This window comes from Onychomys torridus, chromosome 22 (assembly GCF_903995425.1).
Source record: "Onychomys torridus chromosome 22, mOncTor1.1, whole genome shotgun sequence".
Taxonomy (NCBI): Eukaryota; Metazoa; Chordata; class Mammalia; order Rodentia; family Cricetidae; genus Onychomys; species Onychomys torridus.
The window spans coordinates 34,119,395-34,147,134 of NC_050464.1; the positions used below are offsets into that span (position 1 = coordinate 34,119,395).

Here is a 27,740-nt window from a genome sequence, read left to right on the forward strand (position 1 = left end):
AAGACACGCTGTCAGAATTCCTTTTGTTCAAGTGCCTATGGAAAACTACACAGCAATTCTTATCTCAATATTCAGGCAGATCTGTACTTGGCTTTTGTCTCTGTTGTTCCCACACCATCAAGGACTAGCCAAACAATTCAAGCCCTCACCCACTCATCTCAGGCTAAACAAGTTAGTAGATGGCAAGCTACAGTTTCTGGTCACAATATAACTCCTTTTGGGCAGACTCAATCTGGAACAGGATTACATCAAAATATCACTGGATTTATTTTGAAAGTGAACAATCTCCATTGTTCGAAGTGAAGAGAAAATCATTTCCACAGTAACTCAATCTGACTTCACGTTTCTACATTAAATAAGTATGCTTTTGTGATAAAGATTATGAATACAATAAATTTTGAATAGAAAACATGGAGCAGCCATCTAAGAAAAGAATCATAAGTAGTCAAACCAGACTACTTTCCCAGCCAGACTCTATCTCTCCTGGGCAGACACTGTCACAAATAGTGCAGAACTGAGCATCGTGGCTCCCAGTCCAGTAACACTGCCAATAGCTACCAAAGTCTGACTGAAGTCACCAGTGTGAGTACCAAGGAAGCTGAGGTAGAGAAGAGAGGAAATGTCTCCTATCGAGGTCATGGGAGCCCAGACACACCTGTGCACATGGCCAGGACATAACTGACTACCCCTAATATCTCCTAATCCCTTCTTCTTGTCTTAAACCCAGGTCCATCTCATGACTGAGTTAACATGAAAGCATTTCTTCGCTTTATAAAAGCTGTTAGAATGTCTACCTTAAAATCCACAATGCACAGTGTAAGAGCAGTGGTACCAGGCATGGGATCACGTTCAACAGCAAACACCTCCATGTAGAGAACTGCATTGGATAAAGTTGTGTTGGGCTTGGGGTGGAGATACATAAACACCTCCTCTGAGGTGACACCGAACAGAAAGGACGTGAACATGATGCTGTCAACTTTAAGCCCTGTGAGAAAATGGAAGAGATTCGACTGTGCTATGGAAGACAGTTCTGTGGCTACACTACCACTTAGGGGCTGACTGGACAACAGACTCCAGAGGAGCACATGTGCAGCCTGAAAAGAAACCAAGAGGAAACAGAACAAAAAGCACAGCAGCCATGCAGCTCAAAGTACATCCGCTCTCTGACACAGCCCTGAGTCCCAGAGTTGCCGTCTTAAACAGCCCCCATCCTGTGAGCCAGGACTCCCTTTACTGTTCTATGCCCCCTCTCCTCCTGTTTAAACTCCGAAGAGTGTTCCTGTCTCTGATGAAGCCTGAGGTTTCTCTTGTATTCATCATCAGGCTCTCACTACTCAGTTACGATGACTCATTTCTATGAAACTCTGCATGGATCCGAGTTGTGACTAGACTCTTAACGGGTATTGAAACGCCTGTGATGTGACACATTCCGAGTCCTGCCCCATTAAACAGCTGGCATGAGTGTTATACATACTGAAGACTACTTTCCTGTTTCTAATGAGAGGCACTCTTCTCCATGTCTGCTGGGTGTGCACTCTTACCATGAGGCACTCAGTGACAGGGAGAGAAGTCTACTGACTTCACCTCTTCACAGCTCATCCCTTCCAAGTGTGGCCTAAAGTCACACTGAAGGAGTCGAATGGCTGCTAAGACATCTACAGGAAAACCAACATTATTTAAATATGTTAATTATATTTGAAGAACATAATTAGGCAAATGTTTCAAAGAAAAGTAGTTTTAAGATGTAAAACATATCAGCAGGCAGATCTCTGTGAGTTCGAGGTCAGCCTGGTCTACAGAGCAAGTTCCAGGACAGTCAGGTCTACACAGAGAAATCATCTCAGAAAAAAAACAAAACAAAACAAAACAAAAAATCAGAAATAAAATATCCACTCTACCATTCTTTGCTCTTTTGGTGGAGGGGGGGGGGGGTCATCAAAATTTGTATTTAATTTTACAACTCATTCTTGCAAATAATTCTATCTGCCAAAAACTGTTTCAGAACACAACCCCAATCACTAACAGGTATGTATTATAGTCACCCTGGGTATCACCAACATTTTCAAAGGCACTTTTGAAGTGGCAACCTTGTGTAAGGCAGACTGATACCACTTTCCAAGGCAGCTGGGCAAGGCCAGAGTTGAAAATGTTAAGCAGCAGCAGAGATTCTCTCTTCCATGTGTCAGCACCTTCAAGATCAACGTTTCAAGAGAAATGCAATGGTGCTGAAAAACCAAGGCAAGTTCCATGTGTGTGAGCATGTGAGGTTCCTGTGTTGTGCTACATGGTTCTGAACAATGAACTTCAATGTGCAAGTTCCCACCTCTACTCCCAAAGCCTAGGCAGCAGCCAGATTGACTAGTAGGTTACCTCCCCGAAGGAAGGGCTGGGAGGAGCAGAGGGACCCACCTGGCTAGCACTTTGGACAGAGACTCAAGTCCAAACACCATGTTCCTCCGCTACAGCTTCACCTGATGACACCTGATTTCATCCTCTGTTTTCAGAGCTGCCCATAGACTACATCCTACGCACTTGCATACCAAGCATCCTCGGTGCCATTATCATCTCCTCAACCTTCATCAGATGGAGGAAATGAGTTTCTGTTAAGGCGACTACAACATATCCAGTGGAAGAGATGACAGACCCCTTCCCAGCTGACCCCACATCCTCACTGTCCGTGGACTGGCTTCTCTTGTGCCCTGGTGGGTGCTGCTCTTGCAGGAAGGTACAGCCTGGCAAGGCCTCTCTACTTCACATCCTCTGTAAAATAACTACAGCCTTAGGTCCTTCTACAGGACTGGCCTCAGCTGAAATGTCCATTCTACCTAATGAAACTCCAAAGAAATATACCTCTCTTCTCAGTCCACTCAGTGTCTAATATCACTCTTGAGTTACTACAAAACAAGCAGCTGCCCACATCTTCACCTCTTCTCTGGGCTAAGAATTACTGAGTGAACAGCTTGACTGATGTGCTTTAGGAGACAAGATTCCTTTCCAGACATTGACAATTAGTGTGTTCAGCCTCTGGTTTCCAGTCTTTTACTTATGTCCTCCCATTACAGAGTGTGGTCCCAATCTAAAGACTTATGTTAGCCAGGCATGGTGGTGCGCGCCTTTAATCCCAGCACTCGGGAGGCAGAGGCAGGAGGGTCTCTGTGAGTTCGACGCCAGCCTGGTCTATAGAGTGAGTTCCGGGAAAGGCGCAAAGCTACACAGAGAAACCCTGTCTCAAAAAAACAAAAGAAAAAAAGACAAAAAAAAAAAAAAAAAAAAAAAAAGACCCATTTTCCTATGTGGCATTTCCATAAAATGGGAATTGACTTGTTTCTTGCTCTCTTACGTGATTCCCAAGGGCACCAGATGTTTCCATGTCGTATAACCATTTCTTCAACTACAGCTGCACCTGTCATTGTGCTCCCAGTGAATACAAGAGCAATGCTGCAGTCTCTACCCCACCCATCAGACACTGAGCCCAGAGTGTGTGGGCATGCTGTTGGTGTGGGTGCAGTTTCAATCTGCACGTTATTCTCCCATATTCCCGCTGCTGTTGTACCCGGCACAGGGAAGCCTAGCAAACATCAGCAGTGCCCTACCAGGTAGAGCCCCACACTTCTTGGGTGTCAAAACCCACACTGCCAAGTTCCCCGCTGCCTGCACGGCATAACTGAGCACACTGCTTCAAAGGCTCCAAAAATCTTCCACTGTGTGCAAAGCAGTGGTAGCTGACCTCTGGGGAAAGCAATACGTCCCCATGAAAATCAGCAAGTGTATTTTATTCCAAAGCCTTCAAGGAGTTACGAAGTAAAATCCGAATACCAAACCTAACGCCAACCAGACAGTGTGCCCTATGTTCTGGGTTTGCGAAGGCAAGGCACTCCAGTACAAACACTCCCAAGTCTTCAACAACACACAGTTTCTGGACTTCTCAAAAGCATTACTTCGTTACCACAGACAGGTAACAGGATCTGATATATCATGCAAAGTCCCATCAACTGTAATAAGGGAAACAGTCAAGGTGCCTGAAGTACCAGGAGTGACTACACACTTTGTTCTCCGTGACAAGGGGGAAGCAGTCTCAGCATGACACTCGGCCTAACTGCTGTCAGGATGGACAGGATGGACAGGATGGCACGGGTGGAGTGGCCCTTGGCTGGAAACTGCAGGACAATCTATACTCAGACACTCTTACGTAGTGAGGAAGGCGAGGAGAGAGGTGTGTAAAAGAGGGGTGACAACGGATTCCAGATAAATAAAAACCACATTAGTGCTATTTTATCACCCTGGGCATTTAGCCAAAAAGATAATTGGTTTTAAAGGGGGGGGGGGGCACACTTACTTTCTCTTTTCTTTTCTTTTCTTTCTTTTTTTTTTTTTTTTTTTATTTAGGGCTCTTTAGTGGGAGCTGAGCATACTTTCTCAAAAGACAAGAAAAATAAGTATAACAGCATGATCTAAAACAGAAAATTCTGAAATTCTCTGCTCGAGTTCTAAGAAGTCACAAATACAATACCTAAAGAAGCAAAGAGAGCTCACAATTCTCTCTCTCTCCTCTCTCTCCCTCCTCTTTCTCTCTCTCTCTCCTCTCTCTCATACACAAACTTCAGAAACATTTCTGTGCCCATGCCATAAACAGCTAACTGGAAGACAGACAATTAGACATATTTCTGCCCATACGACTGACATCAAGCATGGTCATGCAACTTTGATATCTCTCCCTGGCAGTTTCCACTATTTAAGCTTGTGGCCAGTGTCTTAGCTGATGGTGTGAGCAGACACGGTGTGCGTCACTTCAGCACAGGCTCTCCATTCCTGAGAGCTCCACAGCTCTCTGCTCTCTACCAGGAGGCCAGCCAGGAGAAGCAGGGGTGCCTGGCAGTACTGGGCTGGGACAGCAGGCAGATAGCACGACAAGCGCACAATCTACCTCTCTGGGAAGGAGGAGGAGGTTTTGACTTCTGATAATGTTGCATCTTTGAACCTAACTTGGCTGGGGAAAGAGGCAACAGCAATACATTTAACGCAGGCCAGTGGCCACCACAATGAAAAGAATGGGGCCGAAGGGAGAGCGACAAGGAAGAGGAGGGAGTGCAATTTTCTAAGAACTGCAAACACGAGGGTGGAACTTGGCTCTGATTAGCAAGCAATTACAGGGAAGAAGATTGGACAGTGACGGTATGAGAGGTTCAGAGCACTTGCTGTACTTCCAGAGATCCTGGGTTTGGCTCCCACCACTCACAGTGGCTCGCGACTACGGGTAATTCCAGTCCACAGGTGTGGGAGGGATGCCCTTGTGTGGCTTCTGAAGGCACCAGGAATGCACTTGGTGCACAGACATACATGCAGGTGAAATACTCATACAAAACAAGTAGACAAATCTAAAACAAAAGTTTAAGTCTCTACTATAATCTTTTAAAGATGACTGAATATCGCTCCAAGGATAGCTTCCAAAATGAAAACATGAAAGTAACAGGAAAAGAGACTTCTGCTCAGTGCAAACCCTCTTCTAGCACTAAGCACTCTCTGAAGACAAGACAAGCTCCTTCAGAACCTGCTCACATGACAGGAAGTCCTCAAGGAAGGGGACCACAGAAGGATGCTGCAGACCAGACTCCCAGGAGGGAGTAAGTGCACTCTAAGAGCAGCATCCTGACTGTCCTGAGCTGTAAGTGCAGCCAAGCAGAGCGCTCACACTGAGAAGAGCGGTGGGCGGGGCCAGAGGCCCATGTCCACAGTTGGTAAGGTGATGAAGCTGAAACCCAAAACACCTCCATCCCCTACAGGTAATTAAGGAAGAAGATTTCTAGGAACAAGCGCCTAGAAGAACAGAAAACCACAGCCAGAGATGCTCTCTCCAGTCTGATGCCTTTACACAAATGTTCCCAGGAGCAGCACGTTGGTTGTTGGTTTCTAAATGGACAAATGACTAGCTAGAAGTGCAAATACAGGGCAGGCAACACTGAAGAGCAACCAGAGAAACGAGTATCTGAAGTCACAGTGCTTACAATTTAAAACTGCCTCCAGAACGTCAATAGAGCGGTGCTTCAGGACCAGTCCATAGGAGTCCAGAATGCAATGCTCTTGTGTGAAAATGGCAGTATCACTTAACTTCTGTAGTGGAACAGTCCTTCATGAGTCACTGCAGTCACCGCATTCGTTAGCCTTTCATAAAGATCAATGAACACAACTCTTCAGACCTAAGCAAGAGCTTTTCAACTTAGGAAGTGGAATTTCCTTTTAATTAAGCATCTTTATACTTAACAAATAAAAAGCAGAATGAATCACTTCTCAAGCTTTGAAAATAGACAAACTAGACAAAAAGATTTAGAAATCACACAAGCCCTGCTACTGAGCTGATCATCAGTTTTCACGCCAGAAACTCCCAGAACTCACACAAGAAAGTCAGGCTGACCTTCCACAAGCAGAAACAAAAAGAGTGCAGCAGGAAACGGCAGGAAAGAGACACCCAACTACATCACAGACTCAGAGAAAGTTAGAGCAAGTGATCTGAATGGATTTGCCACTCAGAGTCTGTTGGCAGTCAATGAAGAGAACTGGGAACCACCGTTTACAATGCTTCCCTGCCTCACAAGCAGAGTGGTTTTCATTCACAAATGCAGCCACTTCAAGTCTGAAGGAGACTGAGTGACTATTTTACAGGACCGGAGCCACACATTTTTCAAAAGGGCCTTAAATTACCCAAGAGTTACAGTGAGGAAGTTTGGTCATGAAGTGCTTCCTAAGGTAAAAAGCTGCTCTGCTCACTGTCTCAAAACTGATTCCCAAAAGAGAATTCAAACAGGCTATTCTGGGACTGTCAAATAGTACAAAATAATGAAATTTATAGGAAAATAATAATCGACAGAGTATGTGAAAAACAGTACCACATTAACAGAAACCGAAGGTCCCAGCTCCCCACACCTAACTAACAGGCTGCCGACTCCGAGCAAAACTAATACCCAAATTTTATTATATGTCACAATTAATTGTCATAAAAATAATGGTTCAACTAGGCCCAGGCTTTAGTTTCCATCATAAATTATGAATTCATAAGTTCCCTGATTAAGGAACTTACATGCATGTCCTTCCACTCAGTTTTTCTTGTCTTCTAATTTTTTCCAACAAAGGAAAATGCTAAAACACAGGATTGAGAAAAGATGATTTTGTTTTCTAGGAGGAATCAATCAGGATTAAAAAGCCAGTGAGTCACAATGTTAAAATGTGTTTTGTCCTGCACACAGAAGCTTATTTAAAGGACGTTCTTGATGAACCATTTACATGACACAGAAGTGTGCAAACAGTAAAGTTTCCTGTTTTCCTCAATGAATTTAGGTATACTTTTTGTTCTTGTTTACTTGGGTGGGGGGAGGGAGAGAATTGTCAAATACTTAATTCATGATTATCTCATCTTCAAATCAATGCTTCTTTATACACGTGACACCTTCATAGAAAAGTACAGAACAAAGTAGTGCTAGGGTCCAAAGTTTGGAAGAAGTAGAGACATTTCACAGGAACTAGAGTCTTTTTTTTTTTTTTTTAAAGATTTATTTATTATGTATACAATGTTCAGCCTGCATGTATGCCTGCAGGCCAGAAGAGGGCACCAGATCTCATCATAGATGGTTGTGAGCCACCATGTGGTTGCTGGGAATTGAACTCAGGTCCTCTGGAAGAGCAGCTGGTGCTCTTATCCTCTGAGCCATCTCTCCAGCCCCAACTAGAGTCTTTTGAAATGACTCAGATGGTGATGCATGATACAGTGATATCATCCTAGACCATCCTAGACAGCAGCCGGAATATGAATTTAACAGTACTATACTGCCCTTCCAGCTTTTAATAGCTCAGGACACCATCTACAGACTCCAGAGGAGAAGGGACAGAGGTTCCCACCGAAGCTCTTAACTAAGCTACCATTCTTCCACTGAGAAGGGAAGGAGGCACTCCAACAATGCCTGTGTCAAGGACAGAAGTTCTCACCGAGGCTCTTAACTAAGCTACCCTTCTTCCACTGAGAAGGGAAGGAGGCACTCCAACAATGCCTGTGTCAAAGGACAACTTGCCTCAACACTTTCAGTCAACTCTGCAAGAACCTGGGCATCAATCTAAATACCAGCAGTGAATATAATCCATGGATAGGAATGTCTGTTCTGAGAACAGCTCACGATATGTATCCTAAAAACTCAGCTTGGCCTTGAACTCCTGATACTCTGGCTTCTGCTTCTGAAGTCGTATAATTACAGTTGTGTGCCACCAGACCAGCTCTGAGAACCCAGCCTTATTTATGTATGTGAGGAGGTCTGGGGGGCAGAGAGGAAGGAGGAGATGGAGCAGAGGAGACACAGAAGAAAGAGATGGAGGGACTGACTAGGACAAACTGAAAAGTTCTTCTTCCTAATAGATTGCCAACTAGTAAGAGAAGAAATGGTGACATTTCAAATCAATTTTCCAGGTAAAACGGCAATAATGATTCCAGCATGGATCACCAGCAGATGCTAAAGCACGTGAGTGGGGTTTAGACGAGAGGAAGCTTCCACAGTCCGGCTGGGCTGCCACAAATTACAACAGGCTGACCAGGATCATGGCTGGCAAAACTCTAATTTAGAGTGAAGAAGCCTGACAGAGAACATCACTCCAACCAAGTGACTGCAGATCCTAACGTCATTAACAACACGACATGTGTCAGCTGAAATGGCAGTCGGAGTGGATACAGCTTCACTTCTGTAGTATTCCTACTAAAAAGAATACGTCTAATCAAATTCTGAGAAACTGCCTCAAACTGAGGAGCCAAGCTAAGGCCTAACTTATCAAAAATGGCAGTGTCAGCAAGAACATTGAGAGAGAGAGAGAGAGAGAGAGAGAGAGAGAGAGAGAGAGAGAGAACGAGAACTTCCTTAGATTTGGAGAGCTAGGAAACCTAAATATATTATCTTGTTGCAAGAACCATAACTGCAGAGCATGGTGGCCTCTACTACAGAGTTAGACTACCCTGTGACTTTCATAGGGATTCCAGGCTTCCATGAGGACAGACTTGAGCTTAGGAAACGTACACCTCAGCATTCAAGGTCGAAAGAACCATGACAGCGAGTCTATGAATGATTCTGGAAATGAACGGCAGGAACCTAACGAGAAACATATTGGGCTGGGAGGGGACACAGAGTTCTCTATACAGTCCCTAAAGCTTTTCTATCAACAGAGACACAAAAGGAGCTTCACACACACAACTCTCATGCTGCAAACAACCCCTTGTCTCTAAAGCCCAGTGGACTTGGGCAATCCTGAGCGCAGAGCCACGCCACTGCCCCCTTTCTTACCTTTCTAACAGATTGTGGATTGCTTTGAAGAGCAGCGTCCTACATTCATAGGAAAGGCCATTTTCCCAGAGTCCTTCTTCCACAACTGAAAAGAAACAAGAAAAAAGAAAAAAAAAAGAACCAGTAAAAAGGACATCCAAATAAAAAGAAATTTTGACACATATTTCTAATGCAAAGTTAAAGAACTAATTCAACGGATTTCATCTCAATCGCAGAGGGAACCGAAAGGGGAAGGTAACTACTGTCCCGCCATAGGCTAAGGTGGGAATGAAGGAAAAGAAAACGGTCATGGAGCCAGGGCACTCCCATCAGCCACTCACTCCATCCTTCAGAGCTGAGCCATTGTTAACACTCTCAAAGCTACTTCCCAGGTCTCTGGGTTGACTGTGAGGCATTACTACTTAAAATAACAAAGGTGTCGTAAAGTTAATAGCTAGACCAAGGAGACCATTTCCAAAAGTTTGCGAATTATACGCAGTTGTTTAATGAAAATATATCTAGATAGGATTATAAAGAATTTGGACAGATTGCTAAAAATTAATTCTTGCTACACTATTAAATTGCTTCCTGGGCTTATAATTTTATAAACGCTTAACATCTGAGGGAAACAGCATGCTTGCTTTGAAGTAAGTTATGCCATGGACCCAGAAGTAACTCCAAAAGAATCCAATGCCCATGAAGTCCTAAAATTCTTTGTCTTTTCCTAACTGTACATTGGGGGTGGGGGAGACCAAAAGTGATAATTATCAAAAAGAGATAATTTCCTTTTAAGTTAAGTTAGCTTGATTTAAGATAGGGAAAAAGGACAGGCACTTGGGAGGCAGAGGCAGGGAGAATCTCTGTGAGACTCAAGGCAGCAGCGAGCGTTTCATCCTATTTGACGCTGAGGTTCAGGGCAGTGTTGGATGTGGTGAGGCAGCTAGACTATGAGTGGGTTTGGGCTCTCATGAAGGAGAGGGAAACCTACAGACTGAGGACCACGGCAATGGTCACAAAGTGTGTAGGAACACCTGCAGGTACTGGGCTTTCTCTTCATAAGCTCTACAAACCACTCAGTGATAAATACAACATTTTAAATCTACACCCCAAGCTTCCCAGTTAAATATTAATTCTATATGAATAAAAAAAATAGTAGTAAAACTGGTCCAAAGGCTATCTTTATCAATTTAAACTCTTTTGGTGTCAGAAGATAATGCACAAGAAACCAAAAAGATCTGTATAGTAAATGAGTGGAAAGTGTCAATCAAAGAATTCCTAGATGCAAACACTATCCTCCTGCTATTTGAAATGTTACAGCTGAATTAAGAACAGCAACTAAAAGTAAGCACTGCTGCAGCTACTGTGTGCAGACACACACTCTTGGCATGGGGTCATCTCACTGGGATTGTAAAGCTAACTCAGAATCTGTTTAAAGTGTTTTTGCTTAGCTCTTTTAATATACTCATTCAGATAAACTGTAAAAGTACTAGATGGTTTTTTACAAGAAATTATTCTATAATGGAAATTTTAAATGGCAATAATCACTGCTTAGTGTTCAAATATTCAAGACCTTCAGTTTATAACTTTTCCCAACTTTTAAAACATTCCATCTTGCAGAATTAATATGCTTCTTTAAAAGAAAGGCATGCCTTTAATCTCAGCACTTGGGAGGCAGAGGCAGGCGGATCTCTGTGAGTTCGAGGCCAGCCTGGTCTCCAAAGCAAGTTCCAGGAAAGGCGCAAAGCTACACAGAGAAACCCTGTCTCGAAAAACTAAAAACTAAAAATAAAAATAAAAAAATAAAAGAAAGGCCATATAAAAGGTTCCAAGTGTCCAAGTGACAAAATATCAAAGTAGCAAACACTCAGTGGCTTGGAGTTTCTCAGCAGACACTGATCTATTCCATAAGCAAAACTAATGATGAGGAGATGCTGGAGAGGGTGGGGAAGACAGACAGACAGCAGCACTCAGCTCCTGCATCCATCCTCACAGTCTAAACCAGACCCGCTTTCAAAGAATACAGGTTCCCTCTGAGCTGGGATACATAAGTCTCTTTAATGTATCACACTGCAGCAACAGCTGAAATGAACGTCTACAATCGGAAACACTTCTTCCTCCCCTACTGCTTTTTAACCTCAGGCATCAGAACTACTGAAACCCATTATCTAGAACATTGAGTTCAGTGAGCACTTGGGCCGCTGCAGACACTGGAGGGGGGAGGGGCACTAGTGAGAAATAGAAATCCTCATTCAACCACTAAAACTACTGAAAGGGAAATTTTGTTCAAACCCCACAAACGCAAACAGACTAAGAAGCAAGGCTCAGGAGAGGACTGTCCCTTGTTAGATTGGCTGTGATACGTGGCTAAGAAGACACGGATGTAAAGGGAGCCCCAGCCCCCCGTCTTTTGTTTTCAACTGTGCTGTTCAATGCATAAAACTGTAATTAAAAACTAAAACTTTCCAATTCTCACCCCTACTCCCTGACAACGGTAAAATAAGCAGACACTGCAATAAGACAACATCAATTTCATGATGGACTGTACCAAATAATACTGGAGATAGAGAATTTCTGACATATCTGATTTCTTTAAAAATTGACTTAACAAAAAATTGAGTAACAAAGTAGCATTATGTCACATTAATTCTGAAATATAGCATCATACCCATAAAAAATCCAATTACACACAGTATCATTGACTGATCACCATTTTGCTGTCATTGATTGCCTTGTAAAATCTATTGGAAGTCATTAATAACTAAATGGACTTATTTATATCAAATCCAACGCACTCAGTACACTGCTCTCTTGAACTGGATGTAGAACATTTGGTTTGACTTAGCAAATCTATATCAGAAATGCATTTAGTTTTTCTACTGTCAATTCATCAGTCAAATAAGGACCAGAGGATAGAGTATCAGAACACAGACACAGGAATGCTGTTTGCTCTGACCTATTTGCAACGTTAAAGGATTGCAACCCTGATAATGCTCAGCAGACAGAAGCGTGGCTGTGACTTGCCATTTTTACCAGGCTAACGTTTTCCTAAGGAGTCTCTAACAGCATGGGTCCTCTGCCAGTTGCAGGATAACCAGAATTTTAATGAAGGTTTCTGCTCAGCACTGGCAGCTGAGACATGACCCACGTTAGCATTTCAATGGATCACAGGACTCACGTAAAGCCAGTAAATTTTCTACTAAAGGAGGTCAGAGAACTCGATTTCTAGATACACTGAGCAAGACCTTCCAAAGACAGCTGTGCAGAAAACAGCCCCATGTTGCTGTGATTGCTCACACTGAAAGAGAAATCATCAAGTGTGGCACTGACTTCCCAAATGCAAGCTCATCCCATTCACCACTCTTCTCAAGCATTTTAGAATGGCGGTTACCATTTTATTCCTATGCTCTTAATATACTCAAAAATAAATGGGCAAAGGTCTGGAAGGGCATCTCCAGCTTGGCAGTGACCCCTGGCTCCTGGGAAAGCGGTCTTCACCTCACTGTAAACTCCAGGCTTCCTTTGCAAGCACGAGTTACTTGAACTTTTTTTTTTGAGCTGAGGATCGAACCCAGGGCCTTAAGCGCTCTACCACTGAGCTAAATCCCCAACCTCATTTTTTTTTTTGTTACTTAAACTCTTAAGTAAGGCTGGTATTTATTAAACAGCTACATGTTCCGAAATTACAAAGGATGATTATGAGATATAAATTAAATGTGGGTTTTTGTTGCTGTTTTTGAGCACAGCCTCACAGTATTGCCCAGCTTCAGCTTCCAGAGTTCTAGGAATACAGGTATGAGCTATTGTTCTAGGCACCAAGAAATGTTCAATGTTAACAAAAACCATACATATGGCTGATATATATGAAGCACACATGAAACATACACACATATTATATAGCACATACATGTATATAATACACATGCATATGATTCAGTTACAGCATTTTCACTTAAACCCATCAATGCTTTATATAAACTTCCTCTGAGATGGTCTCATGTTAGTCAAGAAGACTCAACCTTTGGGTTTCAATGCTGTTCTCAATTAAACAGTAAAAAATTAAAACTATTTATTCCCTTCCACTCTTGAGAGGCAACCTGTTTTGAAACGTAAACATCCACTCCCGGCATGCTACTAAAATCCTGACGGGACAGGCCCCAACTGCCCCTTACACTAAAGCTCCAGCAGTTGTCCGTCACTGCTGTCACTGTGAGTAACCCTCCCAGCTGCCAACTGTTTGAAATGCAGCTGTCTTCTGGGCATCCTCCTAGCCCCCACTCAGCCAGCATTTCTGTTCTTGCTGCAATAATCTTCCAGCGTTTTACAGGAGGCTTAGCCCTGGCAGAGGGCACTCTCCGGCATGCCCACGAGAACATGGAAACACAATTCATTAGACACGCCTGGGGTAACAACAATGGTGCCGCTGCCGCAGCCACTTCTTGCTGCCTTTCATTTCGCACATCAGCCTGAGACTAATGCATTCTCGTTACTCACCAAGCACGTCTACAGACAGGGAAACTGTAATCACCTTTGATTAAGAGACGGCAGATTTGCCTCTATGAGCCGCCAGCCACAGTGACATAGTAATTATTTTGTAACTGACAGGTTAAAACATCAAATGTAGCAAAACTAACACTGGGGGGCGGGACAGGGGCGGGGGGGGGGGCGCGTCAGGAGGAAGAAGAGAGGAGAAACGGGAGAAGGGAAGAGAAACAAAGACAGACAACTTGAACTCCACACAGAAGACTCTCTCAGACCTCAGTCTGCTCTCCATGTCTTGTCTCCTCCACCTGACAGATGGCACTGTGCCGGTCTCACGAAGTACACACACCCTAAGTGTTCATTTCTTGGTCGCTTTTTAGCTAATTATTGCTGGCCTTTCTTTTCCTGCCTCTCTCCCCAGCAGTATAGGACGCTGATGGCGTGTTAAACTCCTTCATCTCCCTCTGCTATAAGATCCTTTTTGCTGCACTTTCTTCCAGCTAGTTTTACTACAAATAGCTGTTTTCATTTGTAACACACTGCTCCAAGCTTCCTATTTTAATGTACTTTTAAAAAATACTCTTTTGGAGAAAAGCAAGAGTGCAGACTAATTCCATCACTTGGCCCAGCGTGCAATTACTAGCAAAGGTTCCAGCTGTGAGAGCAGAGGCCCTGACAGCAAGTGCAGGCCATTCTGCCACAGCACTTCCAGAAGTGAACATCCTTCACACTCATGGGGCTGCACCTTCTGTGAGACCAAGTGTGGATGTTGGCAGCCATAATTTGTACAAAGATCGGTAGTTAAGAAAAAAGCTTTTGTCAGGTGTAGAAATGAGTACAGTTAAAATCGTGGAAAGCACATTTTGAAGATTAACGTTGTTTGTAATTAGCATTTGAAAACCACTCTAGTCTCTTTCGTTAGGCCTTTATAGCATTACTGTAGTTTCCATCAAGAATGTGCTATCCAGCACAAAGAGCTCACACGTGTGAAGAGTACAGAGCACAAAACAGAGCCTGGAAAGAGAAGAGAAAAAGATAAGCAAATACCGAATTTGAAACGTGGAACAACTTCAGGGGCTGGCGAGTCCCACAGTGGTTAGAGTGCTTGCTGTCCTTGCAGAGGCCCCAGGATGGCTCCCCAGAACCACATGGTCGTTCACAACCATCTACAGCTCCCTGACACTCATGCAGTGCCTATTTTTACACACATCAATAAATCTAAAACCAAGTATTAATAACAACCTATTGTAAAAACAGATTGGTAAAGCTGTAATGGAGCACTAAGGAAGCAGGCATGGGACCCTGGTTCAATCACCAGTGCTTGGCCTCTTCCCTCCTCCCTCATCCCTAGCACACACACTAAAAAGTTTGGGGGTGGGGGGAACCAAACACTCCTGTTTCTGACAATCCAGCAAAATGTTTGAACAATGTTACACTGTTACACTGTTTTGGACATGAGCCTACCAGGTCAGAGACCAATGCACCACAGCCTATCTCTAATGAGCTGTTAAATGGACTTAAAGTCAACACTGAGAATCAACCAAGACAACACAATTTATACTCTATACATCCAAGACTCCTCTCCTTTATTTTGTCCCTTTGTGCTGTATATAATCATGAACACACACACACAAAAAAAAAAAAAAACTAATCAAATTATGTTTATAGGCTTCCTGTCTTGTTTGAGAAAAATAAAATCAATTATCAGTAATCAAATATGATGCCATAGCATTCTCATATTCTCTCTCTCTCTCTCTCTCTCTCTCTCTCTCTCTCTCTCTCTCTCAAGATATTTTAGTTTACACATATTCTAGCAACCTGAACACTGGGTATTTGTCTTCCATGTGTACTCTGGTTACTATCAAAACTCTTTGCAAAATCCAATTATTATTCTCCACCTTCAAAGCACAGAGTGTGTAGCTCTCCCATTGAGTTGGTCTATTTCCTGTTATCAGAACAAAATACCTTGAGTTGGATACTTATGAAGAAGATGGGTTTTCTTACCTCATAGATTTTGAGGCAGAAAGTCCTCCTGACTTCATCATGTCAAGGAGGCAGAGACAAGGACAAGGAGAGAACAGTAGCCCCAGAGATCCCAGTCATGCTCCTTCACAATGCCTCCCTTTCAAGAGCTAAGGCCCTGAGACCTGTTCTCCTGGAAGGGGATGCTCACCTAACCACCTCCCACTGCACCCAGCACACCTCACACTACCATACCAAGAACCACAATCCAATACTGGAACGCTTAGCCTGCACTCAGCAGATCCAACCTCCATGCACACACCTTCAAAATAAGCCTGTGATTTCTCTTCTTTTTCCTCTCTCAGTGGCTCAAAATCCTGACTCACCCTCCATAGCACTGGATTACAGGCTCTGTGCAGCCAAGTGTGCCCTCAGTTACAGCTTCATCCATTACAAATCATGAAATTCTACAGAGGTTTATAAGGACTAACCACTGCCTATCGCCCTAACAAGGCACTTGTTACAGAGGACTTACTTGAAAAGTCATGAAGAGTATACAAGCAGTGGATTTGCCAGGCACCGGAATAGCCAGGACCAGAAAGCGGACAGAGAGGCCAGCACTGTCGGCTCTACTCTCCTGCTGGAGTCATGCGCAGTGAGTCTTTCTAGCTCCAGCAGGCACGGCTATAATAAAGGCTGCACTGTGTTGTCAGCTTTTAGGACAGACCCAATGACTTCCAGTGTTTCAGGGCTAGTTCCAGACAATCTCATCAAACACAACACAAACCAATACTACAGTTAAACTGGTATTTGATGGGCTAGCCTTGAATCTACACATCATTTAAAATGGATTTTTCATGCAGAAAAAATATATTTACCAAATAATTGGCTCATTATTATTCTGTCAATCACATGATGAAATTCTCTGTCAACTGATATATGATATTAATTCTTCATTCCATGATTTTAAAACTAGCTTTTATAAAGTACACCAATCAAGAAGTACCTCATTAGTGCTGACTATTTTACCTGAACCAATCAGGAAGCTTTTAAGTTCACTATAATATGGAATAGGGACCAGATCAGGTTGCTGAATAATTCATTTATTTTGCATACAACTTTCCTTAAATCTTTAAACTTTAATCAACTGTACTTGAAAAAGCAAAGAACTCCATACAGGAGACTCCAACCTGCAAATGCAGTGCTGCCGAGCCACCTGTACCTTAACTGCACTGGCCATCAGCCACAGCGCGAACACAACTAACTGCTCTAAGCCCTTAGCTACATTCCGACTAAAACACGGCTCGTCCATGGTGCTCACTCACTTGAACGACAAAGCAAGCAGACAAGAAAGGAGAGGAAGGAACATAATAAACAAGAAGGTGGAAACTTGGGACCAGGCCTGCCTCCCTGGACCACAGTTGGACTTCTCCCCTGTTGACTGGTTCCAGCGCCCGCCCCCCCTCTCTCTCTCTCACACACACACACACACACACACACACACGCCTAACCCAATCCCCTCTCAGCAGCCCTTCACCTTCATTCACTTTCTTCTCATCAATGGCTTTGACACAAACCATGGTAAGAACTATGTGTCCTCTCTTCTCACTATCCACAAGTGGCAAGTCAATTTGTGTTGACACAAAATCTTCCACTAAGAAAAATACTGTGTCCCCAAAAAACACTCAAAGAGAAAAAAAGCAAGAAGATCAGATCCGTGTTATTCAAGCTGTATGCACAGAAGTGTGCATGTCCATGTGCTGGACCTGGTAGAGCTCAGTACAGACTCTACCACAGAGCTACATCTCATGAATGACTCTCCTAATAAAAGCTCACTGTGTTAAAAACAGACAACTTTAAATTATGAGATTTCAATTCTAAGATGACACTTTTATGAGTGGTGCCACTAACTCTTCACCCTCTTCCCTACACATTACTGATCGAGTTATCAATTCTATGGGCTATCATTCTATCAATGAGGGTACAGTGTCACTATCAATTCACAATGTCCTATCAATCTTGGTCATCATGGTTGAGAAACATCAATAGTGTTGGCTGGTGAGATTTCAATCCATATTGCAGGCTGCTGTGACACTGTATCAGTAAGGATATGTATGTGCCTATCCCCTCCTGTGAGGTAACAAACCTAAGGCCAAAGAATTTGCTACAAGCCATATCCACCAAAGTTCAGGACCTTTGAATTCTCCTTTTTTGGGGTTGGGTGGAGGGGAGATAGGTAGGATGGATGGATGGATGGATGGATGGATGGATGGATGGATGGATGGATGGCAGGCAGACTGACAGGGAAACACTGTAGAATCATAACCCAAGAATTCCTGCAGTTTACTTGACTGTCTTCCCAGTCAATTAGCATCAGTAATTATCCTCAAATATCTCGAGCTTATTCATTTACATTAACTGTTTGTGATTCTCCAATAATTTTTACAACTGAATTTGTGGTCTTTAATCCAGCATAATTTAGACACATCTGAGTGGACTATAATTCTCATTTGGCAGTATTGAAAAGACTTCCTTTATGTACTGGACACTATTCTGACCAGGACGCTTTGGAGAGAGACTGGAAGCCCTCCCCTTTTAGTGGAGCTGCACTGAAAAGGTAAGGAGATGAAAGGAAAGCCCCTGGCTGCCCTCACACCATAGTCTTCATCTGCCCTGCCCCGCCCTGCCCCACCCTGCCCCAATTCACCCTGGAAGCCTCCCACAGGCAGTTCTGCATAAACAAACAGGAAAGACATTTACCTTCAGGGTCCTTACCCAAAGCTCAAACCCCATTAAGCACCCCAGTAGTGCTTTCTCCATAGGATCTTAGAGACAGCATGAGAGATTCTGGTATCATGGGCAACACTGCTTTTCCAATGTGACAGCTGTTTCCTTCTTAATTCACAAAAAAGTCTAAACACTTTTTATTAATTATAAAACTCAACCAATCTATATCTTTGAAACAACCTGACCAAAAATTTCCAGGTGCCAAGATGTTTTGGTATTCTGAAACCTCATTCCCCAGAAAATAAGTACCTCTGATAACACATCTACTTTTTCTGAAATTATCAACAAGCAGGTAATGTCATTAAAACTGACAGGCCATTTTAAAAGTCAAGATTATTGCCAGGTGGCACATGCCTTTAATCCCAGCACTCGGGAGGCAGAGGCAAGTGAATCTCTGTGAGTTCAAGGCCAGTCAGGTCTACAGAGTGAGTTCCAGGACAGCCAGGACTGTTACATAGAGAAACCTTGTCTTGAAAACAAAACAAAACAACAAGTCAAGATTGTCAAAAGCCCAGAAAGGTGTTTCTAGAAAGAATGATAAACATCTTGGAAGCCCGGTTCCCACACGGAGCCAGAGCACCGGTGGGCATGGCAGCAGACAGAAGCTCCCTGCTTGGCCCTAGTGGGCCAGTTGCAGGGCAGGGCGTGACACTGACCGTCAGTGTGTGCTGAAGTCCTCCAGCAGACAAGGCAAGCCAGAGGGCATTCATTTGGTGTGGCTGCGCACAGTCCTTTCCCAGTCTAGAGCTGCTGCAGGTATGAGAACTTCCCCACAACACAAGCTCTCTAAGTACCTAAGCCATTTTTAAAAACTCACAAACTAGGCAAGGCAAGAAAAATAAACAGTAAAGAGTAAATGCACCTGATACTTACCATGTAATTTTTCAGTTAAACATATGTGAAAACATGTATTGTCCAAGTGCTGGAGGCTTACACAAACATTTAAAAAGCATCCCTGGGGTTTCCTTTTCAGGTCTCACAACCTAAGCAACACTGAAAGCGCAGTAGCCGTGTGCGCTGGACTGCACGTCAAATGACAAAAGCGTCCACTCTCCCGTTGTCATCACCCAAAATGTCTGCACACAATGCCAAGTGTCCCTGGGACACAGAATCCCCCAGCTTGAGACACACTGGAGAGAGGCTGAAGGTGCACTCACTCAATCCTACTGGTCATTTTAGAGGAAAAGAGGAATTATTTAAAAAAAAAAAAAAAAGATTTTTTTTTCCTCTGTGGAAATTATCCATAAAATAAGCACAATCTGTATATCTGCACCAATTAAAAGCATATTACTTGCAAAAGAAAGATGCTATCTCAAAATCCCATGGACATACCTGCAGGTGGCATAGGGAACTAGAAAGGGAACCACCACTAGCCTAAGCAAATGAGCTTCACTCTACCACACAGAAAAATGCAGGGCTCTGCCACAGCACTGTGGACAGCGGGCTGATGTCACGTCCACAAAATCCTCATCAGACAGACTGCCTTGAGCTGGGCACTGCATCACGTAATCATCAACGTTAACAAACACTTTGAAACTGTGGGATTTAAGGTTAAGAGCTTCACTTTTCTACATGTACAGATAAGCACATGTGCATGTGCTCACTCAAAGTCCCAATGTCATATTTAGAAAGATCAGCACCACAACAAGAATTATCCTGTTTTTTCATTCAGGCATGTCCCTTTATTCACATGTCTCTGGAACTGCCAAATTCACTCATGGCACTGGAGAGGCTCCGTCTGTCATTTTGCAGAATATCTGGTGTAATGCTACTATGAAAGTCCAAAACAAGAAATCTCTGGAAAAAAATGCTCTTTTTAGGATATCACACGGCAGTAGCATTTTGAGATGCCCTGTAGTCAAACTAAACATGCTATTTACACAGAGAAATGTCGTTTCTTGCAGCCAGCTTCGTCTGGGCTGCATTACCTGCCAAGAGAGAAGGGGGGAGTAACCATGCTTGAAGGGATGGGCTGCTGCACAGTTGCAACTAGGAAAAAACTTCAACTAGAAATGCTTGAAAAGCATCCATCAGTGTGATTTCCACTGATCATCCATGCATAAAGAGCAGAACCCCTGCAAATCTCACAAAAAGAACATGGGAAAGCAGCGTAAATTCTCACAACTGAGAGGCAACAAGCATTCAAAGCCATAACCAGTTTCTGGCAGGTTCCATAATATCTGTCTCTCTTTTAGCACATGAGCAGCCTTTAATTTCAGGTGTCCACGGTGCATCTATAAACACAGTTCTACCTTGGCTGAGCATCCCTCTCTTCTCATCATTAAGACAACACAGACTAAACCTTGGTCATGGTGGAGCTCAGATCCTAGTAGTCAGATGCCCTGTGCACTCAGCATGACTGCAGACCAAGCTAGTCCCCAGTGCCTGTGGTGCCCTGGCTCCCTGGCTCCCTAGGCACTCAACTCACTCTGTACGCTGCTTCTTATAACCAGCACTGTCACTCTCTCTATCAAGTGCACACAACAGTGTTTATTCCTGCTTCGGAGTCTAGGTGGCTCCATGTGACTGCCTCAACAAGAAAGAGTATGACAGATTTGTCAGAAGCAGTCATCAAGTCTGGAGCCTAAAAACTGTCAGGAGGTTCACTCCTGGAACACAGCCATGCAAAAAGAGATTGAGACCACATGGAGAAGCAGCATGTGCTGAATGCCCGAGTTGGTTCAGCTGACATCCCAGGCAACAGTTCCACCAACTACTAACCTATAAGTGAGGACACCTTCCAAAGAGGCCAGACCCACCATGGAATCTGTCTGGTAGAGCGGAGATGGTCTGAGATGGTCTGCAACGCCTATCTGAAGAGCACAACAGTGTAATTGTGCTTGCTACTCAGTGTCCACATCAGATGGCACTCATCTAGCACAAGGGTTTATCTCTGGTGACAAATCACTGAGACAGAAGTAGCAAGTGGCAGTTGGATAGCTGCACCTTTTAAACATACACAGTTCCATTGCTGAGCATAATGTAAACAAAGACACAGGCGCTCAGTAACTACACAATATGACACAAGACATCTTCATGAGAAATAGACAAGATACTGGGATACCAGCCCTGATACTAACTGGGTACAGGCCTTAATTCACACACCTCTACTCCAGGGACTAAAACACCAGCACGGAACAAAAAGCATCTTCACATAAAACAGGGTTAGTTGTCTTAGTCAGCGTTTCTGTTGCTGTGAAGAGACACCATCACCACAACAACTCTTATAAAGGAAAACATTTAACTGGGTGGCTTACAGCTGAGAGGTTCAGTTCATTATCATCATGGTGGGACATGGTGGCATGCAGGCAGTCATGGTGCTGAAGAAGGAGCTGAGTCCTACATTTTGATCCCCAGGCAAAAGGAAGTGAGCTGAATTAGGCTACTTATAGGACTCCCAGCCACAATGCTAGCTCACTCCAGTCTGTGACTAAAAGCATCTCTGGGTAGTTTTAGCATCCAGACATTCAACAGCACTTGTTCCACAACATAAGACAAGACTATCTTCTCTACCCTTTCCTCATCTGTCATCTAAGAGAGCCTATGAACATTATCAAATGGTTATGACTTGTGCCACTAAGTTTGAAGCAACTTGTTGCTTATCAATGAAAAATACTCAGAGGAAGATCATTATGGAGAAGTAGCTCTGGTTCTGAGACTCAATGCTACCAACGAGTTAGGTGGATAGGAAAGGCCACCCAAAGCGGAAAGCATCAAGGGCACGCTCCGAGGCAGAAAGGAACTCTGGGTGGAATTAATGACATGCACACGGGCTGCTATGAACTCAGAAGCCTTCTGAGCTATTTAGAAATGATTTTCGCCACCCGGAGAGCCCTGCTATGCTTAGGTCAGTTTTCCAGAGACGCCTGGCTGCTGCACTAGGATGCTATCCCTCTTCTAGGCATACCTGCACTGCTCCTCCAAAGCACTTACTTGTTGTGTTGCCTGCTACAAAGTGAGCTCCTCAGAATGACTTCCTCACAACCGAATACAACCACAGCTTCAGTGTCCACACTGACCAATGCACACCAGCCACAGCACAACAGCCAGGACAAAATGAAACATCTGCTTCTAGGTACACTGCATTTAAGTATATACATGCAAGTAAAGACAGGGGGGATGCACTTCGTACTGTATTTATTATAGTTTTGTTTGCATTTTCCCTATAAAACAATGTTTTATAATCACACAGTAGCTATAAACATAAAGCATTAGCTCCAAATTAGTGGTGGTCAAGTCTCTGAAGTCCAAACACAGCAAATGTTTTTAAGCAATAGTGAATATGACTAAGTGGCCCCATAGCATCACAGTAAACATTAAGTGCACATTTTCATGAACATTTTATTTCCAGAGCTTTGTTCAGATCGGACAGGGTATGAGAATCACTTCACGTTAGAAGCCAGCCAAGGTGACAGCCAGCAAACGAGCGAGAGCTGAAGTAACTGCTGGGGACAGTGCTGGCCGTCTCTGTGGGGTCTAACTCCAGTACTGCTTCCTACAAGGACTCCGCAGGCCAAAAGGCCAACTCCTCGGAGAATCTCAACCAGCAGATACCATCAACACTCCTCCACATCCTCCCCATGGCTGAAGAGCCTGGCCTGAGTGGGAGATGCTGGGCAGTGGTGTGCCAGAAGAACTACCCTCTTAGGAGGCAGACACACAGAATCTTCACTTTATGATAAGGAAACTAAGGCAATAAATTGTGTGGTCTTCTCTAAAGTTAACAAACAATGACCTAGAATGAAGGAACCGATCTATTTGAGGACAACAATGTTAACAGAATTCTAAGCCTTTCATTGTTTCAATCTGAACCTCAGGTATACGAAAGCCAGAAAAAAAAATTCTCAAGAACCCCAAATCCCAGTAAAACCCCAAGGAGAAGAACTCAAGAATCTGTTAGTAACCCCCACCCCCACTCCCACTCCCACTCCCACCCCAGGATACTGTTGAGTGCAATGGAGATGGAGAGACAAGCCTGTACCTAGTAGGGCTGCTCTGCCTCCACGGGGGCCAGAGGAATTCTCTAGCTGTGGGAGCTCCTAAAGGCTTCCTTGTCCAAAGATAACTGACCTTTAAATAAGAGCCTGAAAAATGCTGGATGCCAAAGTATGAAGGTGGGGCAAATAAACACAAATATTATTTAAGTTCTCTATGTGTTAAAAGATAGAATGGTCTAATTAATCCACAAAATAATTTTCTAGAACACTAATTCTCCAGCTCTTTCCAGCCTAAACTTAAAAAAGCTGCCATCACTTAGTGGAAGCTGATGCAGTCCACCCTCTCCTGTAGGGTGCTGAAGCCCGACAGGACCAGGAAGGACCCAAGGATCTCCTGGGTGGTCCCCAGGAGTCTCCCTGCAAACTCTGGTCCAGGAGAAGCAGAGGGGAGCTGGAAAGCACACCAAGCTGCTTGTCCATCCAGCTCTGGAGTTTTATGACTTCAGTGGGTGGCGAGTGGAGCTGACTTCCCACAATACTGTTTGTGGCCATCAGGTCAGCTCTGGGGAAGCTCAAGTAAGGGAAACTTGGCCGTAGGAAGCCGTAATTCCTCTGAAATCCTCTGCCATGCTGTGACCGTACAGCAGGAAATGTCACAGAAAGCTGACTGGATGGCAGGGACAGGATGAAGCAGCACGTTCTGCTCTGTTTCCCTAACCAAGAATTCTGAACCAGAGATGGGGGAACTTTGCCATAAATCAAATCTCTGACTCAGGATGTTTCCTTAGTACCTAAAAGGGGAGAGAGGTGTTTTAAAATCAGATCATCTCTGAATGTTTCTTCTACTGCAGGAATCCCAAGCCATTAACACATGAGGTTAAGGGCAGCAGCAGAAACTTGTGTAAGTAGAAATGCAGCCACAGTGACTCCCACCTAATCATGAGCACAGGCAGCCAAGGATTCAGGTGAAACATGGAACTTTCATCAGGAAAACCGTGTATCAAGAACATCATCCCTAGAGCATGTTTCTCAAACTTTAACTATGACAACATCTCGAAGGTTTGGGAAAAAATAATCCGTATACAGTGTCTTTCACTGCCCTGTTGGCACGCATGGACTCCCAAGGGGATTTGGTGATAAAGCATGGATTCCCAAGGGGATTTGGTGATAATGATGATGATCTGGAGGCAGACTGTACTTAGCAACAAACAGTTTTAACGTAGACACTCCATTTTGAAAATAGGAGTTATCACATTCTCCAGAGAAAACACTGCCTTTCAAAATTCGGTACAGTAACACAAACAGGGACTCATCAAATTCATCACCTAGCCTCAGAGCCAAAAAGCTGTTATATTTACCTCTTGTTTTTCTGATTCCCAATATTGAGATCAAAGGTATACCAAGCCTGACCTAGGACCTTTTTATTAAGACAAAGGATGAGGAGCAGAGGCTAGAGAGATGTTCGGCAGTTAAAAGCACTGGCTGTTCTTACAGAGGACCCTAGTCCAATTCCCAGCAACCACATGGCAGCTCACAACTATCCTTCACTCCAATTCCAGGTGCCTCAGAGCCCTCTTTTGGCCTCCATAGGCACCACGAATGCATGCAATGCATATATATGTATATATGCAAGCAAAACATCCATACATATAAAATAAAATTTAAAAAAAAATAAAAAGTTGGGTGGTGGTAGCACATGCCTTTAATCTCAGCATTTAGGAATCAGAGGCAGGAAGATCTGTGAGTTCGAGACCAGCCTAGTCTACAAAAGTGAATTCCAGGACAGACTGTTACATAAAGAAACCTTGTCTCAAAAAACCAAAAATCAACAACAACAAAATTTAAAGATTAAATGATTCTTGTATAGTTGTTATGAAATACTATTCTGAAAAATATTTTCCTAACTGATATTAAACCCTTTAGTAGAAAAATGTCTTTCGTTTGTTTTATTTCACGAGGGACAAGGAAAGAGTATTAAACTTGGTGAGTATGCTCTGACTATTTGCTAAATAGACAGACCTTAAACTCTGACAGCCTTCACTGGCAAAGAGGGTATCTATGGCTTTTCTACATATGCTTTTTGTTGTTGGTTTTGCTGGGTTGGATTTTTCTTTTGGGGGGGTGCTTTTTTTGTATTGTTTTTTTGTTTTCGAGGGGCGTGGGTTGAGACAGGGTTTCTCCACATAGTTTTGGTGCCTGTTCTGGATCTGGATTTGTAGACCAGGGTGGCCTCGAACTCACAGAGATCCGACTGGCTCTGCCTCCCAAGTGCTGGGGAAAAAAGCATGTGCCACTGCCACCCGGCTGCTGTTGGTTTTTTGAGACAGGGTCTCTCTATGTAGTCCTGGCTGTCCTGGAGCTTGCTATGTAAACCAAGCTAGCTTGATCTTGCATTCACAGAGATCCTCCTGCCTCTGCTTCCAGAGTGCTGGGATTGTGTCAGACCATGACCAGCTGAACTATACTTTCCAATTCCACTGGAAACAAAATGAGTTTGCCAAGGAAACCTGCATATCGTGAGTAAACCTGCTTATTTCCCAGTGTCCTCACCAGAGCACTGACAGTCTGGTCCCTATCACTGTTCACAGTGTAGCTTAGATGGCAGTAACTGAAGACAAAGGTTTCCTGCTTCATTTTAAAGCTGCATGCCAAGTGTCCAGAATGTTCCTCAAGGCACACAGAGCACCTAATGAGGCTCTACTGAACCCTTCTGCAGGCTTGAGCTGGCATTCTTGCTTCTTATGCAAGTTACATTTAAGCCAGGAGTGATGGCGTGCACCTTTAGTCCCAACACTCAGGAGGCAGAACAGGCAGATCTCTGTGAGTTCAAGGCCGGCCTGGTCTACAGAGTGAGTTCCAGGACAGTCAGGGCTATAAAAAGAGAAACCCTGTCTCAAAAAAACAAAAACAAAAACAAAACAAAATAAAACAAAACAAAACAAAGAAACAAAACAAAAAACCCACAAGTGGCTTTTAGAACTAACTAGAGAACGAGAGCGTCACTGGCAGGCAAGTGGTGCAGGTTTGTCACTCTGAAATGTGGCTTTAGGTAATATCAAATCAGCTTCCTGTGAAAGGGCATGTCTTAAGATGGATAGCAAACCCTCCCATTCAATACTAACCTACCGGTAAAAGGACATAGAAACAGACAAGCAGAAAAGGCAATCCAGAATATACCCCTGGGGAGCAAACAGTCTTCCCTCCAGAGAGGCATCTCCTGCACAGTGCCAGAGACCTTCCACTGCATTTCCACGGGAATGCTGCTATGGCAGTCACCACAGTCCAGCCCGTCCCCTCCAGACGATGTCCTGCTCTTAAGCCACAGGCTCTGTTTTCAGACAGCAAGGCCTGCTATCCTGTTTGCTTCCCTCATCTGCTAATTGTTTGCTTGTGTACTATGTGTTGTTTAATTCTGTCCTCTGCCCATCAGAACATAATGACCACGAGAATAGGACTGATCAAAACAAATACATATCCATTGAGTTTAATCTAATAGAGATCAAGATGCCAATAAAATTAATCTGCAACTCACAACCCTATTTCTATACAATTCAATTAACATGTTAAGTATCCATACAGGAGCCTAACATGAAGGCAATTAAATAAACCTCAATTAGTTTGTTAACATTCTGTGTTCAAGCCACTATCAAAGCTGGATGGCCAGCTGTAATCATACACATGAAAGGCTGCAAACATTAGGTGGCAGTAGTACACTATATTATATTCCTCGGTTTGTTTATTTGTAAAAATTTGACCTATAAAAATAGGATGCACAAATAGCTTTACATATAAAAATAAAAATGGCATGATATGAAAACAAAATATATAAATAAAATTATCCCTTAGTAACCAGGTTTTCCAAACTATAATTTCCATAAAAAGAAAAAAAAAATGACTGAATAGTACCAGTAAATGTGGCAAATTGTCTGTGCAATTCTCCAAGTTTTCCTTCAGCCTTACTCTCTCTCTCTCCATCAAGCAAACAGCTCCATCTTCAAGATGAGAACACAATTGCTTCTCACCCCTGACACATGCACCCTCACAGAGGCCACATGTCCCTTACTAACATCATAGACCTGCTCTTGCCGCTTCAACACCAGTTCTTCCCAGCCCAGCTGATTTCAGTGTAGGAGACAGGGTTTCTGCATTCCTCTACTCAGAACTGTCTCTGGACACCCAGCCCTTCCCCCTTTGCCCTTTACGCTCCCTAAATTAGACAGTCACAGTGAGGTCACTCGGCTTCCCACAGCCTCTACAGCTGCAGTCCTCTTCCTGAAGCACTTATGAG

At 43.6% G+C, this 27,740-nt stretch overlaps 1 protein-coding gene across 4 annotated transcripts in view; it reads right to left on the bottom strand.

Moving 5' to 3' along the window:
- Med13l (mediator complex subunit 13L) overlaps nucleotides 1-27,740 on the bottom strand; it is a 222,319-nt gene that overhangs the window by 92,226 nt on the left and 102,353 nt on the right. For all 4 annotated transcript variants that reach the window (XM_036171624.1, XM_036171622.1, XM_036171623.1 and 1 more), the window contains exon 3: nucleotides 9,309-9,393. In XM_036171624.1, coding sequence (XP_036027517.1) covers nucleotides 9,309-9,393 — 85 coding nt within the window. The remainder of the gene's footprint in view (nucleotides 1-9,308; nucleotides 9,394-27,740) is intronic.